Genomic DNA, 14,808 nt, shown 5'->3' with positions numbered 1-14,808 from the left:
GATCTTCCATAGGGAAAGAGTGTCACAGCCATGAAGGGCAGCTAAGCTGAAGTCACTGTTCCACGTACCACCAGCACCACGAGCTAAAAATACAGCTCCTTCACTGCAGAACCTTCTTTACTATTCCGCTCTGCAAATTCAGAGAGAATTTTCTCCTTACTGGAACTCCTTTTAAGTAAATAAGCATTCTGTATGCAGTGTGCCAACTTACATAGATTTTCTTTTTTTTTTTTTAATTACCAAAGCAAATTTCTTCTCCACAATATTCACTGTTAGACTGAATTGGGCCTGACAGGGCACAGCACAGAGCATGGGCAGAAAACCATAAAATGAGTATAAAAGAGTTAAAAAGACATGCTTAATTGTTATGGTCTTGGATTTGGTCTTACATCATTTTGATGATGCAAAACAAATCAAAGTGAGGCATTGGAAAGGGCAGAATATAACGAGAGTCAGTAACGGGCATCCCCTACTTGGACCAATCGATACTGGCTGTGCCTACAACACAGTATCATTATCAGATCTCAAACACCAAAGTTAACATCACAAAGCACGTGTTCTAATATCATAGACTACAATAACTTCCCTCCTAATTATGACTCAGAGCACCAATATTTCACAGCAGTATGTATAGAAACACTTAACATGAGTGACTCACGGAGGTCACAGACAACTGAACTGTACTGAAAGTCTTTAAGCATTAGAGTGCAATTGTTCTACCGCTGTTTAAAGAAAACTGTTACACTTGTCAAGGTAGATTTATAACTATAGGAGTATTTAATTATTAGTTATTGAATAATGCATATATTAAGTTGCAAGAAATAGCTGTAGTTCAATTAATTCATTTTTGAATAATAGGAGTTCTCAAATTACAAGAAAAAGCTAGATATCATAGAAATTATCATAAGGAATATTCACTGGATCAATTTATCTTTTGTTTTGGAAGGTCTCCAACACACTTCTATCAGTCAGCAAGATCCACCTCCACAACTGTTTGCAGATGGAAATTGCCAACTTCTACTATTGTGACAGCATTTGAAGGAACATCACACAAGTCATTATTCAAACTGAGTTATTCTTTTAGCTTTTGACATAATTCTTGCATTGCTTTAACAAACTTTACTGCTATATGTATGTCATTATTAGTACTAATTATTTCCAATGATGAAATTCCATGAAAAATTAGTTCAAACATGTAAAGAGGTATTACATGTTTTTATATATTTCATTTTCAGAACAACAAAAAGGTCTTCATTAAAGAAAAAAGAAAAAAGAAATCTGATAAAACATCATCATAAGGAATTGCAGAAAGGAAAACCAACTCCTCACGGCCCTCAAACAAAAAACTGGCTTCTGTTTGAGCAAGTTAGGCTTGCAAGTTAGGTTCAGTTTAGCAAGTTCAGGACCTATTCAGTCCGGAAAAGAGGCAAAGTTAAGGTTTAATTGCAAGGGCTGGACCATTCTACTTGCAAATACTGCATGCAAGTTTCTGAAAAGAGAGCTACTCCAATTTTTCCATTTTGCATTGCCAAAAAGAAATGACATTAAACTGCAATTACTTAAACAGAAATACCTTTTCCTAATCTGCACTGTCTCTCTCCTCCTCCACACAGATGGACAACAAACTTAAAAAAAACAAAGTAGTATCTCAAAACATTTGATCCTTAGCATATTAAAGAAACATGATTTGAAAGGCAATATACATTTTTCTATATTGCTAATTATTTGGTGTAAAGATCTCCACAAGATGGTGCTCTAGTTCTGCTTTATAAGATATCACCACCTACATTTGGTCTCTACAGCATTTCACTGTTAGGATAATGGATGGAGTGATTACAAGGTTTATTTTCTATCAAGGTGCAAAACAAGTTCACATAATCAGTCAACATCAACTTTTTTTCCTTTTTTTTGGGGGGGGGAGGAGGGGGGAAGGGAACTTGTACTGTGGAAAGTTCTACTAAAAAAACCTAAAAGCTCTTGACTAAGTTTATATAACGATAATGGATCACCATATGGTCTTCTGTAAAAAGTCAATTTATATTCCATATGGTTAAAGATCATAATTATGGCTAAATCATATAAATCACTTTTACTAGAATAATGTCAAACAGCTGCTTTCACCTTCATTTGCAAACTCTGCCAAAAAAAAGAAAAAAAAAGATACTTTGGCATTGTGCTATCAAACTTCAAAATCTTTTCATGTGAAGTTGTTATACAGCCCAAAAAAAGATCTGATATAATTTAATGCCTAAAAATATAGTAAGGGTTAAAAAGAAATCTCCTGTTCTTATCAAGCCCCACACATACCTTTGATTTCATTATATGATGTTTATGGAAGTCTTACGTCTACTTATGTCTCTAAAGAGAAATTTTATACAGTTTCAAATCATAAAAGCATTGTGTGTACTGGATGGTCTCCATCTGTGCCGCTGCTCTTAAAATGTGTTGGGTAAAAGTACTAAAACACTCAACACATTTCTTGCAGTCAAAGTCTGGGAACTTACTTACACGTTTTAGTGTTTAGGATCAAACTGACCCTCGCTTTGTCAGTGTTAATGGAAGCCATAATGTGTTGGTACTCTCCAACCAGGCATGAAAATTTACATTTAAAAAAAAAAACAAAAACAAAAAACCTCAGAAAGTCAAAACCCCTAAAGATACATATTTATTTATAATTGTGTATCTAAGTTTTCATTAATACTTATTCAGCAATACAGATGGTAAGATGGTATGTAAGGAAGCCTCTTGGGTGCAATATGCTAGTCCCAGCTGGAGTGTTTCCAACAGGATGTAAACGATGGTCCTCAAGCCTGCCTTTTTTTTTTTTTTTTTTTTTTTTTTTTAAAGCCGCACTTATTAGCACACTGCTAACAAATGTCAACACAAAAATACGTTGCTGTAATGACTTCACATCACCAAGGCAGGAAACCACTTGAAGAGGGTTTTTTTGGTTTTTTTTAAGGCAAAGAGCTGAAAAAAACCCACCAATACGCATGCATTAAAAGAATTTATTCTAAAACAGTAAGAGCACTGGTGATCAAATTATATATTAAAATTTCAATGCTGTACAAACATATATTAGTTACAATATGCATAAACTACAAAGAATAGGTCCAAAGATCTGTTGTTCTTCAGGTCTTCTCAGAGGTGCTGCTTGAGTTTTTCAACAATTCGGAGGTCTCTTCAATCCTGAAAATAAGTTGTTTAGACACATACATTAAACCACAGTAAAAAGCTAGTCAATTTTTTTTTTTTAACCTTCTAGCGAGTCTAAAATAATGGAAACAAGTAGCATTAAACTAAATTTCCTCCCATTCTTCCTCTTTCCCTGCAGTTAGTAGGGATACTGAACGTCTACCCGTTATCATTCACCACACACATATATATTACATGTGTAACCAAAAATAAAATCTGAGGTTAAATCGCACAGAAAACCACTACTGCTTAAAGGTCAGGCACTTGTACAATAAATATCTCTTCTTAATGAAATATTATATAGCAATTTATTTCTCCTCACCAACGCTAATAAAATTATTTCTTGCAAAAAAATATTCATTACAAATTTCAGGACAAGTGTCATATATATATTTTAATATACGTAATGCAGTGATTAGTCTGAAACCTGACTTCCTTTTAATAAAAAGGATGGGAGGGAGGGGGGAAGTATTTCACTTCTTGTTTCTGTAAGAACAAAAAAATCGTTCCAGGCAATTCTTATCAGCAGATATATACTATTCCTTATACTTGCCAACCAGATTCTAAACATCTTTTAATCTGCAGATAATACCATTAAGAATGATTTCTCTTGCTTGTTAGAAACCAAAACAGTGACTCATCCTACAAATACTGACAGAACTACAATACTTACAGAACTGTAAGTAGATTTATTATCCAGTGGAGTCATAAGGAAATGCCACACCTGATGTAGAGACCTTTGAGGTTTGGAACACATATGTACCTTCTCTATATGCCTTAGTCCAATGCAATTCCCTCCTGGGAAATGAATTCCTGCAGCCCTTTCCTATTACTTACATTTTACTTATCCTTTCCATTCTTTGTCTTGTTGTCTCCTGCAATTTAAAAGCAACAAATTTAGTGAACTCTTCAAAGCTAGCAATCTTCAGATATTCAACCTGGAAAATTCAGAGAAAATGCAACTTCAAGCACTGTTTACATATCAGAAGGATTTAAGAGACATGTCTAGATGTAGTTTTGCATAGTTTCCTTGTTTTCCACTAGTATTATAAACAACTAAAACTAATGCTTACTTGCTCTTTTACCCTTAGAAAGGAAATGAACCAAGAGTTTGCCAGTTTTCCTTACCTTTGAAACATCTGTCCGGTCATGACAATTAACGGTCATGGCTTTGGGAGATGGGATTGTGGATAATAGCGAGCTATATCCAGACGACGGACGAAGATGAAGACTCTCTGGCATCTCCTCCTTCCTCTCTGTAGCTACAGGGAAATACTCATGTGTGTGTCACCTTTGCCTTTTTGCTCTCTACTGCAAGGTCAGCGCTCAAATAGTTTTGATTTACAGTATGCAGTAACAGAGAGAAAGCATTATTTGGAGGAGGAAAGCTACCGTGAGTGTCCAAAATATATATCCCATGCCCTAAAACAACAAACATGGGATACACCAAGTATAATACACACAAAATTAATTTTAAAAAGCTACAATATTAGCTTTATCCTGATTACAGTCAACACTTATGTGCTGAGTCAAATAATACTAATTTCCTATAGTATCCATTATTTGTAAACTGCCTATTGAAATATGTTTTTAGTTTTTGTTAAATAACTGGTATTACAAACAGCAATATTATAAACAAAATCATCACTTCCTTGATTAACTTGAAATCTGAAGGTCCTGCAGTTCTGCTAGGCCATCACTCTGTGGTACCTAGGCTCCCACTGTGATTAAGTTAGGTTAGGCATCCATTCAGCACCAACAGACCAATCTTTTACATTAGAAAGACTTTGGTAGCTTCTTTTTAAAAATCAAAATTATTAATATATGTGCATCTTGCATTTTTGGTAAGATGTTATTTGTAATATTTAATTCATAAAACAGCTTCTACAAAATAGAATAGAGACACAAAAACAACTTGCAGGTTCAAGTCTTAAAAACACTATTTTAGTCAGGACTTACATGAGGTATATAGTATATGCCTTTAATTAGAAAAAGTCATAAACACTCACCAGGAGAAACTGGAATCTTACTGGATGTACATTCTTGATTTACATTGTTAAACTCCGTTACATCACTCTACAATACAATTTACCATATTTTAGTCATATATCCTGCTTAAAATTCTATTTAAATAGTAAATACATATGCATGTACTACATCAATACAAGTGCATTATCCCTTGTAAGGGCCAAAAATCATAGTTATATTGCGTATATATGCATAAAAAGGTGTGTATGCCATATAAAATATGCTATAAAAGCATACATATGCTATAAAAAGGTCTATTTCTCAACTTTAAAAAAAAGATATTGTTCTTAAAACTCAGGTCAAAGGCTTCCAAGTACTGCATATAACTCACGTATGACTCAATCAGATGGTTCTCGGTCTGTCCCAACAGTTCCTAAGGTCTGCTGCTGTTAGCTTAAAATAAACATAGCTTCCACTTCCATTCAATACTCACAAATGCAGCTCCTCATCCTTGAAAACACTGGGCTATAAATCAACGCAATCCCCCCCACTTAAACATTCAGAACTCTGAGGTCCATTTGCAGCTAGTTCTCCAGGCTCCCAAATGAGAGAAGCTCCTTCGAAGATGGCTCTTTGGTTAATGACATCTATGCTCTAAATGCCATTTTGTTCACATTTTGTTCACGGGCAAGGAAACAAAATCAGAGTTGTATTAACACTACATGTTTGAGAGTGCATCTAAAGCAAATAACTTCTAGACTTTCCTCACCAATGACTTTTCATTAAGATTTGCAAAACCTATGACTCAAATCTGGAATAACTACGCCAGGTAGCAGCTGTAATACTATACTCAAAGACATAAGGGAGAGAAAAGCACTAGTTATTATATGGGAAGAAGCTGGGGGAGAAAAAAAAAAAATCCCTTAAAATGAGAGAGAAAATGACGGAACTGGAGGGAGAGATATCTGCACTGTCTTCTTCTGCCTGTTTCCTCCCCATGAAAGGAATTTAGTAGCTTTTAGATTCTCCTAGAGCTACATGTGCAGCTGCTGCTGCTTTGGCAGCTGTGCAAGACAGATCAGAGAGTGTTCCTGCTATGCTAGCTAAATGACAGAAGTTTCCTGAAAAATGCAAGGGTGAGAAAAAAGGAGTAATTCTCAACCGCTCTTCTATCAGGGAAGCACAACTTGGATGGAATTCCATGAAACAAAGAGACAGCGACTCCGGGGCCCAAAGGATTTTTTTTTCTTGGCAGTTTCCAAACAAGTCGGGGGTTGGAAGACTTTAAAAAACATAAAAGCCAGTTTCTTTCGCTTTGAAGCAGCCATGCCACACACAAACTAAATCCATGCTTGTTTCTGCAGACTTCCTCTCTGAACATGCAGAACAGAAAAAAAGAGAGAGTATTTGAGCGACAGTAACATTAAGAATTTTAGTAGCAACTACTCCAGACTATTTCAAACCTCTCAACCTCACTACATTATGCGTTTCCATGAGCTCAATTTACCAAAAGTAATAAAATAATGAGACTAGTCTGAAACACGAGTTTCCCCATGGTGGCAATGCCGTAAACGCAGCAACCACCTTCTGGAAAGGGCACACGTGAAAGACGGACAAATCTCTTCACGGCTATTCAGCTGAAAGCCTCTTAAGACACTTACCAAAAAAAAAAAAAAAAAAAAACTTAAAAATAACTGTGCTATTTGGACTATGCCTAAGTATATTATTAGGTATATATTAATATAGTATATTAATACTGTACTATTAAGGTATAGTATTTATCCATTACAGACTGACTTCACATGGTAATTGAGACATTAACAACCATAAAATTGAATAAAACAAAACAACCAAAACCTCCAAAAAAAAAAACATGCAAATGAGAAAGCTAGCAGTTATTCTTTTATGCTTTTTCAAAATAAAGATCAGGCTGACCACTTTCCACTCCAAAGTGTCCTTCTTGAGCAAAATGTTGAACACACGCACACACCATATTTTGCATACAAGTATTACAGAATCATAAAATGGTTTGAAGTTCAAAGGAAGCTCTAGAGATCACCCAGTCCACCCCCTTTCTCAAGCAGGGACACCCACTGCATGTGGCACAGGGTGGCATTCCGTTGGGTTTTGAAGGCCTCCAAAGAAGGAGGCTCCACAACCTTCTTGGGCAGCCTGTTCCAGGGCTCCGTCACCCTCACAGACAATAAGCTTCTCCTCAGATTCAGGCAGAATTTCCTGTACTTCAGTCTGTGCCTGCTGCCTCTTGTCCTGTCACTGGCCTCCACTGAAAATAATCTGGTCCCATCCTTTTGGCATCCTCCCTTAAGGCATTTGCACACACTGATAAGATCTCCTCTCAGCCTTCTCCAAGTCAAACAGGCCCAGCTCTCTCAGCTTAAGTCTCCTACTAGTACCATCTTCAAGTCAGCAGTATAGCCCAAATTCCTGGTTACAAGTATATCATACATTTAGATAACTACAAAGGAAAAAAAAAACCAAAACACTGATGAAGCATTTTTCACCTGAGTTTTCAATTTTTTGAGATCTTTTCATAGTATCAAAAGGATACATATGAAATCTATAAGTAAAAATGTTTTGAAATTAAACATGTGTTCACAACTATGATGCTACAGCTAACATCTTGAGATATTTACATGCACACATATGAAATTATATAATGTGCATGTACACATACACAGGGACCTTTCAACAGCATAAAAAAATAGAGCTTTAATGCAGCACAATAACTGATGAACTGATGCACCAAACGTAGCCACACGACAACTGTGGCACTTCTGTACATTCAGAAACGTACAGAGAGATGGAGGTGGATTAAGGTGGCAACAGTGGAGGGGGATGAAGCGTTATCAAAAAAGTCAGAAACATATAAAAGTTACCCATCAGATAAGGCATCAGGAGGCTGGGAAGGAAGAAGAACAGAAGCAGATTCACAAGCATGGCGCTTGGGCAAGATTTTTGTTGTCATTTAGTAATGGCTGCACAGCACTATAAAAACAGTCAAGATTACTATTGTCATATCTGCCTCTGTCAGACAGTATTCCTACTGCCATTTCTGACATTAGCAATTGGTGTACCTTTTTTGACTGCAGCAATAGTTCAGTTTCAAGGAGCAAAACTCGACTCAACAAATTATTCCAGTCCTTCTCATCTATGATCACCTTTCCTTTCAATCTGTCTTCTAAAATGTGTAGTTTCTCTTCTATCCAATCCAGCTTATGAAGCTTTTCCTGGCAATCAGCAAGCTGGCTCTTAAGGAACTCTATCTCAGAATTATCCTCTAAGACCTGGAAACATGGATAAGAATAGATGTCATCCAATAGATGTCATTATTTATCTGTGAAGTTAAATTGATTTTTTTTCCTTACCTTAGCAACTGCATTCTCACATATTAAGGCATGTTTTCTTTCTTCCCAAATGACTGTAAACATGTTGCTCATGACACTTAACTTTTGTATGTTCAAAGAGTTTTATATTTCAATGTTTTATATTTAAAGAGTTTTATATTTAAGATGTTTCATATGTTCAAAAAAAGAGCCAATTTCCATATCATTGAAGCATTTGAAGGCATTTTATTGAAAGAATAATGCTTTGGACATCAAGTACCACTGCTTTATTTTTATCTACTTTTAAAATCTATTTTACATAGACTTTAGCAGTAACAGAAACTAGTTCACAGTGAATTTGCATGATGACTTCACCCTTAGCTGTTACCAGGAATTGCAGAGAGAAACTCTTGACATGAAAAGAAGTCTCTGATGTCCAAAATAAAAGAAGATCTGAGTAAAAACATCTATTATGGGTAAAGCAGCCATAGTTTTTTCTTTATGGTCTAAAAAAAGGGTTCCATTAACATTACACTTTTTTTCTTTCAATAAATGAAAGTGGAAAGGATGCCATGGCATCCTTTGCCCCAAATTCCATTAAAATATATCCGAAAACTTCCTGTATGATACTTAAGATAAAATGGACCAATTAATTCAAAAAAAATCAAGTCAAGATAGACAGATCTCCACACTGTTAAAAAATATAAAAAATGAGAATAAGACTGATAAAGCTTGAGATTTGTGTAGTTGGAATTCTCTTGAAAGGTTGGTACAATTTTACTGCATTTGTTTTTTCTACACATTTACTATACAAGTTATATTCAAGGTGCAGGAACTTACTTGTTCACATTCAACTTCCAGAACATCCTGATTTAAGTATTGTTCTTCTTCATTGTTTCTCTCTGCTGGAAGGGCTGGTGAATGAAGGTTGTCACCATCTTCACTTTGTGGATGTCTTTCTACTTGAGGCTTTGAGTATGTTAAAAAAAAAAAAAAAAAACACACCAAAAAAGCATACTCACTAGTGTTATTTACTACAAAAGTTCTTCTTAAATTCATCTGCCAGGTAATTGACACAAAGGGCTATTATTTTATCATTTAGCTTTTTAAAATCTAACAATCACCTCCACTTATTGCAACACACATCAAAAGTTGTTCAATTTAAAAAATAAAATTAATTTTTTAAAAAAGCTGTAAGCATGAAAGAATTAAGAGACCTATGCACACACTTTGCTATCTTGAAATATACCTTGGCTTGCATAGAAAGTACTGAAAATATAAACACCCCTCCCCTTTAACCATCGTGCTGCTAGATTTTAGAAAGTGGGTAAGGAGGTGGGTAATCTCCATCTTAAATCAACTCACAAACAAGATCAATCCAATACTGAGAACTACCACACAATCTTTTAGAAGAAAGAGTTCTACAAGAAAGATTAAAATTCTTATTTTCCTTGATTAGTGTAGGCAAATAGCCAATGGATTTCAGAAAAGATCCTGATTCGCTACTACTCAGAACAGCCTTTAGACCTGCAAAGTAAAAAATAAAAACACATACCTGTTTCAGACTCACAGCATTGTCATTAGGTTCAGCATGAACTTTATCACAATTTGACCACAGCTCATATTTTAAAGATCCAGGTTTTCTTCTTGGTTGCGATTTGGCCTTCAAAATGAAGAGAGGGGAAAAAAATGCCTCTAATACAGGAATATTATTGTGAGAAAAAAATCATTTCCAAGTGTCCTTAATAGGCAGGAATGCTGAACAGCACAAATGCAAACAGAACTGGAGCTCTGTAATACAACACTGACATACACTTAAGTAAGAGCCAAATCAATAGAGATAAATGGATCCGTTTATGAATGCTGTACACATGCACCAACAATGCAAGGATGCAAAGCTGGTCATAAACACAAAAAGAAATTGCATCGAAACTGAAAGACAACCAAACAAGAAAGGAGGAGTTAGTTACATCCCCAAGGTGATAAATAGAGAAATTCTGAAGACTATTATAATCACAAATCAATCACAAAATTCTGCAAAATATAAAGCTTTAACAGAGCACACACTGATATATACTAACACTTTAAAGTACACAGAAGGTTATTAGTGATTAGGTTTAAAATGTATTTTGCAGAAATGTAAATACAAGTGTGGGATTTAAATCAAACACTCCCAGAAATTTAACATATCAGAGCAGTTTGCTTTAAAGTCTATATAAGATCTAATGAGGTGAACATTTGCTATATTTAGAAAGGTAAGAGAAAACATTTATTGTAGATTTATCTTTTTTTTTCATAATAATTTTATTTTGTGGATACTGCAAAGGATTGGCAGCTTATTGTCTTTTGTATACCTGATACTACTCAAGCACCTTATAATGTACTTCATACTAAATTCTCCCCCTATTTACATTATCAGTAATGCTTTAGCTTCAGATAAGTTGATTTTCAAAAGAAGAAATCTGTCTCAAAGTTATTTGATCAGTACCTTATTCGAGTTACTTAATTCCTTATGCTTTTTCATCACAAAGTTGATTATGTCACAAACAACCTGCATTTTTCGTTCTGCAAAGCCAAACTGAAGAAATTGCTGTTTTGTTAAGACTGGTTTGTATTGAAATACATCCCGAAGAAGCTGAAACAATTAAGAAAAACTTTACTTTGCTTTCAAGATCATCATGTAATTTCTCACAGAAACAGCATATTCTTGTTCGTACTTTCTCTACGATTTTCTCTCTCATTTTACACTTTACTAAATGAATAAAGAACAAACTAAGCGACATACTCTAGGGTGATTCTTCCAGTCAGGCCTTTCAATCTACCATTTCTAGTTCACATACCCCTACCACACATCACTCTTGCAGTTTATATCTTACATCATTTTAAGATGTATCAAACAAACTACTGTAGATGTTAGCTTGAAAAAAAAAAAAAGAATTCAAAAAGAATCAAGAGTGTACAATAAAAGACTGTATTAATAAATCAAAGGGGTAGTAAAACTCCCACTCCAAGTTTCTCTGCAATGCAGTCTCCATCTTCTTCGGATGGAAAATTTACCTGAGTAAATTGACATTAACGCCAGTCTCCCTTTAACACAGATATAAAGTATATTTACAGATATTTTAAAGACAGAATGAAATCAGTTTCATTAAATTCAAAAGATAATTTGATGCTAACCATAAATTGTTACTAAATGGACTTTATGTATTAATTTCTCAAGGCATTTTAAAATAACTGTACTTTTTACTTGTTATCACTATTATTGATGTTTGCTATGATTTTTTGCTCGTCATCATTCCTCTACGGTCAATTCTGGCTATATATTGTGGAATAAATATTCCACATTTGCCACATTTAACACAAAACAATTTTACAGGTGGTCTCAAAACTAAGATTTAGCTAACACTATCCTCCTTTATTTCCAGGAAAAATCTAACATTTCAAGGTAGTTATGGTTCATCTAAGATCTTGGCAGAACCACAAATAATTTTTATTGCCAACTTTTTTACTTGCTAATAAAACTCACACTACATGTTCAACTGTTATGAGGCCATATTCAAAGCTGTCCCTCTCGTGCAAAGTGTACGAAGTCAGATACCTTATAAATAGCTTCAATAAAACGCAAGTCACTCTTTGCTGTGAGTTCTACATCACATTTCACCAGAAGTTCTGCTATGTACGTTGAGAAAGATGTAAAAGAATAGCTGATGATAGGTAAAAACACAGCTGGATCACCCTTTATTAACCTATTGAGAAACAGAAGTATTTTATACTTAACAGAAAAAGACAAAAGTAAGTCACTTCAAACATCTAATCTTGGAATCATATTAATATATAGTTCTATACTATAGAATTATACTATAGTTCTAACTATACTATAGTATAGTTAACATATAGTTATGATACTAACATCAAATGAGCTTGAACTTCAATTCAGGATTGTTTATGTGTCTTGCTGTCATCATATATTAGTATAAATGTATTTATGCTCCCCCTTACCCAGTATAATCCACATCTCTTGGATAATTTAACAAGCGAAGTCCTTGCTCTATTTTTCTTAAACTTCCTTTTAGGTCTCCTGTTGCCATTACTTCGAATGCTGTTCTTTTAGATCACAAGGCAAGTGTAATACAGTACATTCTTCTCCCCTAAAATAAACAAACAAAATTTACGTATACATGAAAACTTAATAGAAAATAGAACTATCAACAAAATTGACAGGTTTTTTTTCCTGTTTGTTTGTTTTTGAGTCCTTTTTTCCCCCAGGACATTTCCTAAATCTTACAACAGAGCAGAGGCTAGAGCTCAATAATAGTATAAGTAATCTTCCTCATTCAATTTAGCTCAGTATCAACTGCTAACCCTCAATCCTACCAACTATCAGAGACCTTTAAAGGTAAGGAGATCGAAATGCATATTCAGAATTTAGAACTAACTGAAACTCATTAAGATGTTAAACAAGTTCCTCTTCTATTTCAAAGGAGCAGAAATCCAAAAGTGGTAAAATTTGTTATACTCTTTGGTCTAGAAGGCTTCCTATTCTTTTCCTCAGACGAAGGCCTGTTTGTGTCATCTTGGCATAGGAACATTTTTACAGCTTTTCCCCAACAAATTTGAAATATTTCAGGAAACTACCTTAGATCATTTAGTACCAACTTTACTGACTAAAAGCACAACCTTTGAATACATGAGTATTGGAAATTGTGCCTAGCAATTCACCACAGATACGACCTCTAGCTTTAACTGACCCATTAAACAATTCTAAAATCATGGTGGTGGTGGGTGGAGAGGCCACAGACTTCCTAGACATTTCCAGACAGGTCTAAATTTACTTCCACATAAGGTTTTAGCTTTTCCAAAATGGGCTAGGAAGTGCAGGACTCCTGCTATCAGTGGCACTGTTTTGTGAAACAGAACTAATCAGTAAATTCTCTAGTAGAGGAAGAAGAGACAAGAAAACTAATTGCCATACGAGATATAAACCCCCCTGCAACTATGCCAGCCTAGCAAACTGTAGAGACACCTGAAGCAGTAGCTTCAAATTCACCTGAAGCAGTAGCTTCACATCAAATAAAGACATCACTGCTAATTATTGCAAATCACATATTTAGAGACACTCTGGGAATACTGTCTGCAGTATCTTGTAAACATTTGTTCCAAAGTTGTAAGCAACTGCTATTGGTTCTTTTCCAACATAAGACATTAAAAGCATAGACTAGAGAGCCCAACTCTCATAAACCCTGATTGAACACAAGTGGCCTTTATCTCAGTATTCAGACTTGAGGAAGTGTAGAAATATATATACAGTTACATATCTGAAAAAGCAAGGCAAATAAACAAAAACTAGGTGCAAGGAACTAAAGATCAATCTGAAGATAGAAGACAAGGATTATGCAAACTTAATTATATAATTAGGCTCCAGTTATTACTGAGACCTTAAGCAAGCAACTCCACCAATATATCCATAACTTGCACTTGCAACGTTCTGAACCCTGCCATTCTCAAAGGACAGTAATAATGTTTAAAATTAATAATATAGTTAATGTCTATGAAAACAAACTAAACTAAAGCAAGTAAGCTGAAGTTTAAGATTCTTATCCTCTCCCCTCATTTCTTATTCCATGAATTTTGAAGAACAGTTTTGAAGAGCTACATTTAAAAAACACCACCCAGAGCATAATGCTGATCATGGACAACAGAGCTGTACAAAAAGTGAAAGTTCGCTGCAGCTTTAGAGAAAAAAAAAAAAAAACAAATAGTGTCTCACCGCCTTAGCCCACTTCCACAATTCCCGCAAAGACTCGCGATTCCTGCCAAAACCTTGGCACAGAAACTTACTGCCCGCCTTCCTGCCGGCGCCGGGCCGGCCGCTGCCTCCCGCGTCTCGGGAGCCCCCGTCCCGGCCGGAGAGGCGCGGCGCCGTGCCGCGCTCCCCGCGCGGCGGCCGCAGCCCGGACGGTTGACGCAGCCCGGACGGTTGACGCAGCCCAACGTCCAGCGCCGTCGCCAAGGGCCGCGGCGGGAGGCGCCCGCCGCCGGCAGCCGCAGATTCCGCACTGCCGCCCCGCGCTGCCCACGCGGCTCCCGCAGGCCTCGCGGCTCCCGCGGCAGGGGCCGCCTGCCCTGCTCCCCCGCCGCGCGCAGAGCGGCCACGGGCGGCCAGGACGGGCCGTGGCTTGAATCTGCCGCCACGAAACGGCGGCGCCTTCCGCTTCCGGCGAGCGCGGCGGCCACCACGTCACTTCCAGCAACAACGGCAAGCGTCAGGGCTGCCCGGCGAGCGGCGGCCGCGACCCGCTGC

The 14,808-nt window shown here is 36.3% G+C and overlaps 1 protein-coding gene across 2 annotated transcripts; it reads right to left on the bottom strand.

Annotated features, from left to right (window-relative positions):
* Positions 1-2,994: 2,994 nt before the first annotated feature.
* On the bottom strand, positions 2,995-12,655 carry CEP44 (centrosomal protein 44). 2 transcript variants are annotated; one of them, XM_026048711.1, is made up of 10 exons: positions 12,507-12,655; positions 12,106-12,253; positions 10,996-11,142; positions 10,063-10,170; positions 9,348-9,476; positions 8,259-8,468; positions 5,205-5,271; positions 4,324-4,457; positions 4,033-4,070; positions 2,995-3,189 (listed from the first exon to the last, which is right to left on the bottom strand). In XM_026048711.1, the coding sequence occupies exons 1-10, from the start codon at positions 12,593-12,595 to the stop codon at positions 3,132-3,134; spliced, it is 1,128 nt and encodes a 375-aa protein (XP_025904496.1). In that variant the 5' UTR covers positions 12,596-12,655; the 3' UTR covers positions 2,995-3,131. The 2 variants fall into 2 exon arrangements, with proteins under 2 accessions (XP_025904496.1, XP_025904497.1); XM_026048712.1 differs by lacking the exons at positions 2,995-3,189; positions 4,033-4,070 and having other exon boundaries at positions 4,391-4,617.
* Positions 12,656-14,808: the final 2,153 nt, after the last annotated feature.

This window comes from Nothoprocta perdicaria, unplaced genomic scaffold (assembly GCF_003342845.1).
Source record: "Nothoprocta perdicaria isolate Ctin4 unplaced genomic scaffold, notPer1 scaffold_56, whole genome shotgun sequence".
NCBI lineage: Eukaryota > Metazoa > Chordata > Aves > Tinamiformes > Tinamidae > Nothoprocta > Nothoprocta perdicaria.
This window is presented reverse-complemented; position numbering and strand designations above follow the sequence as displayed.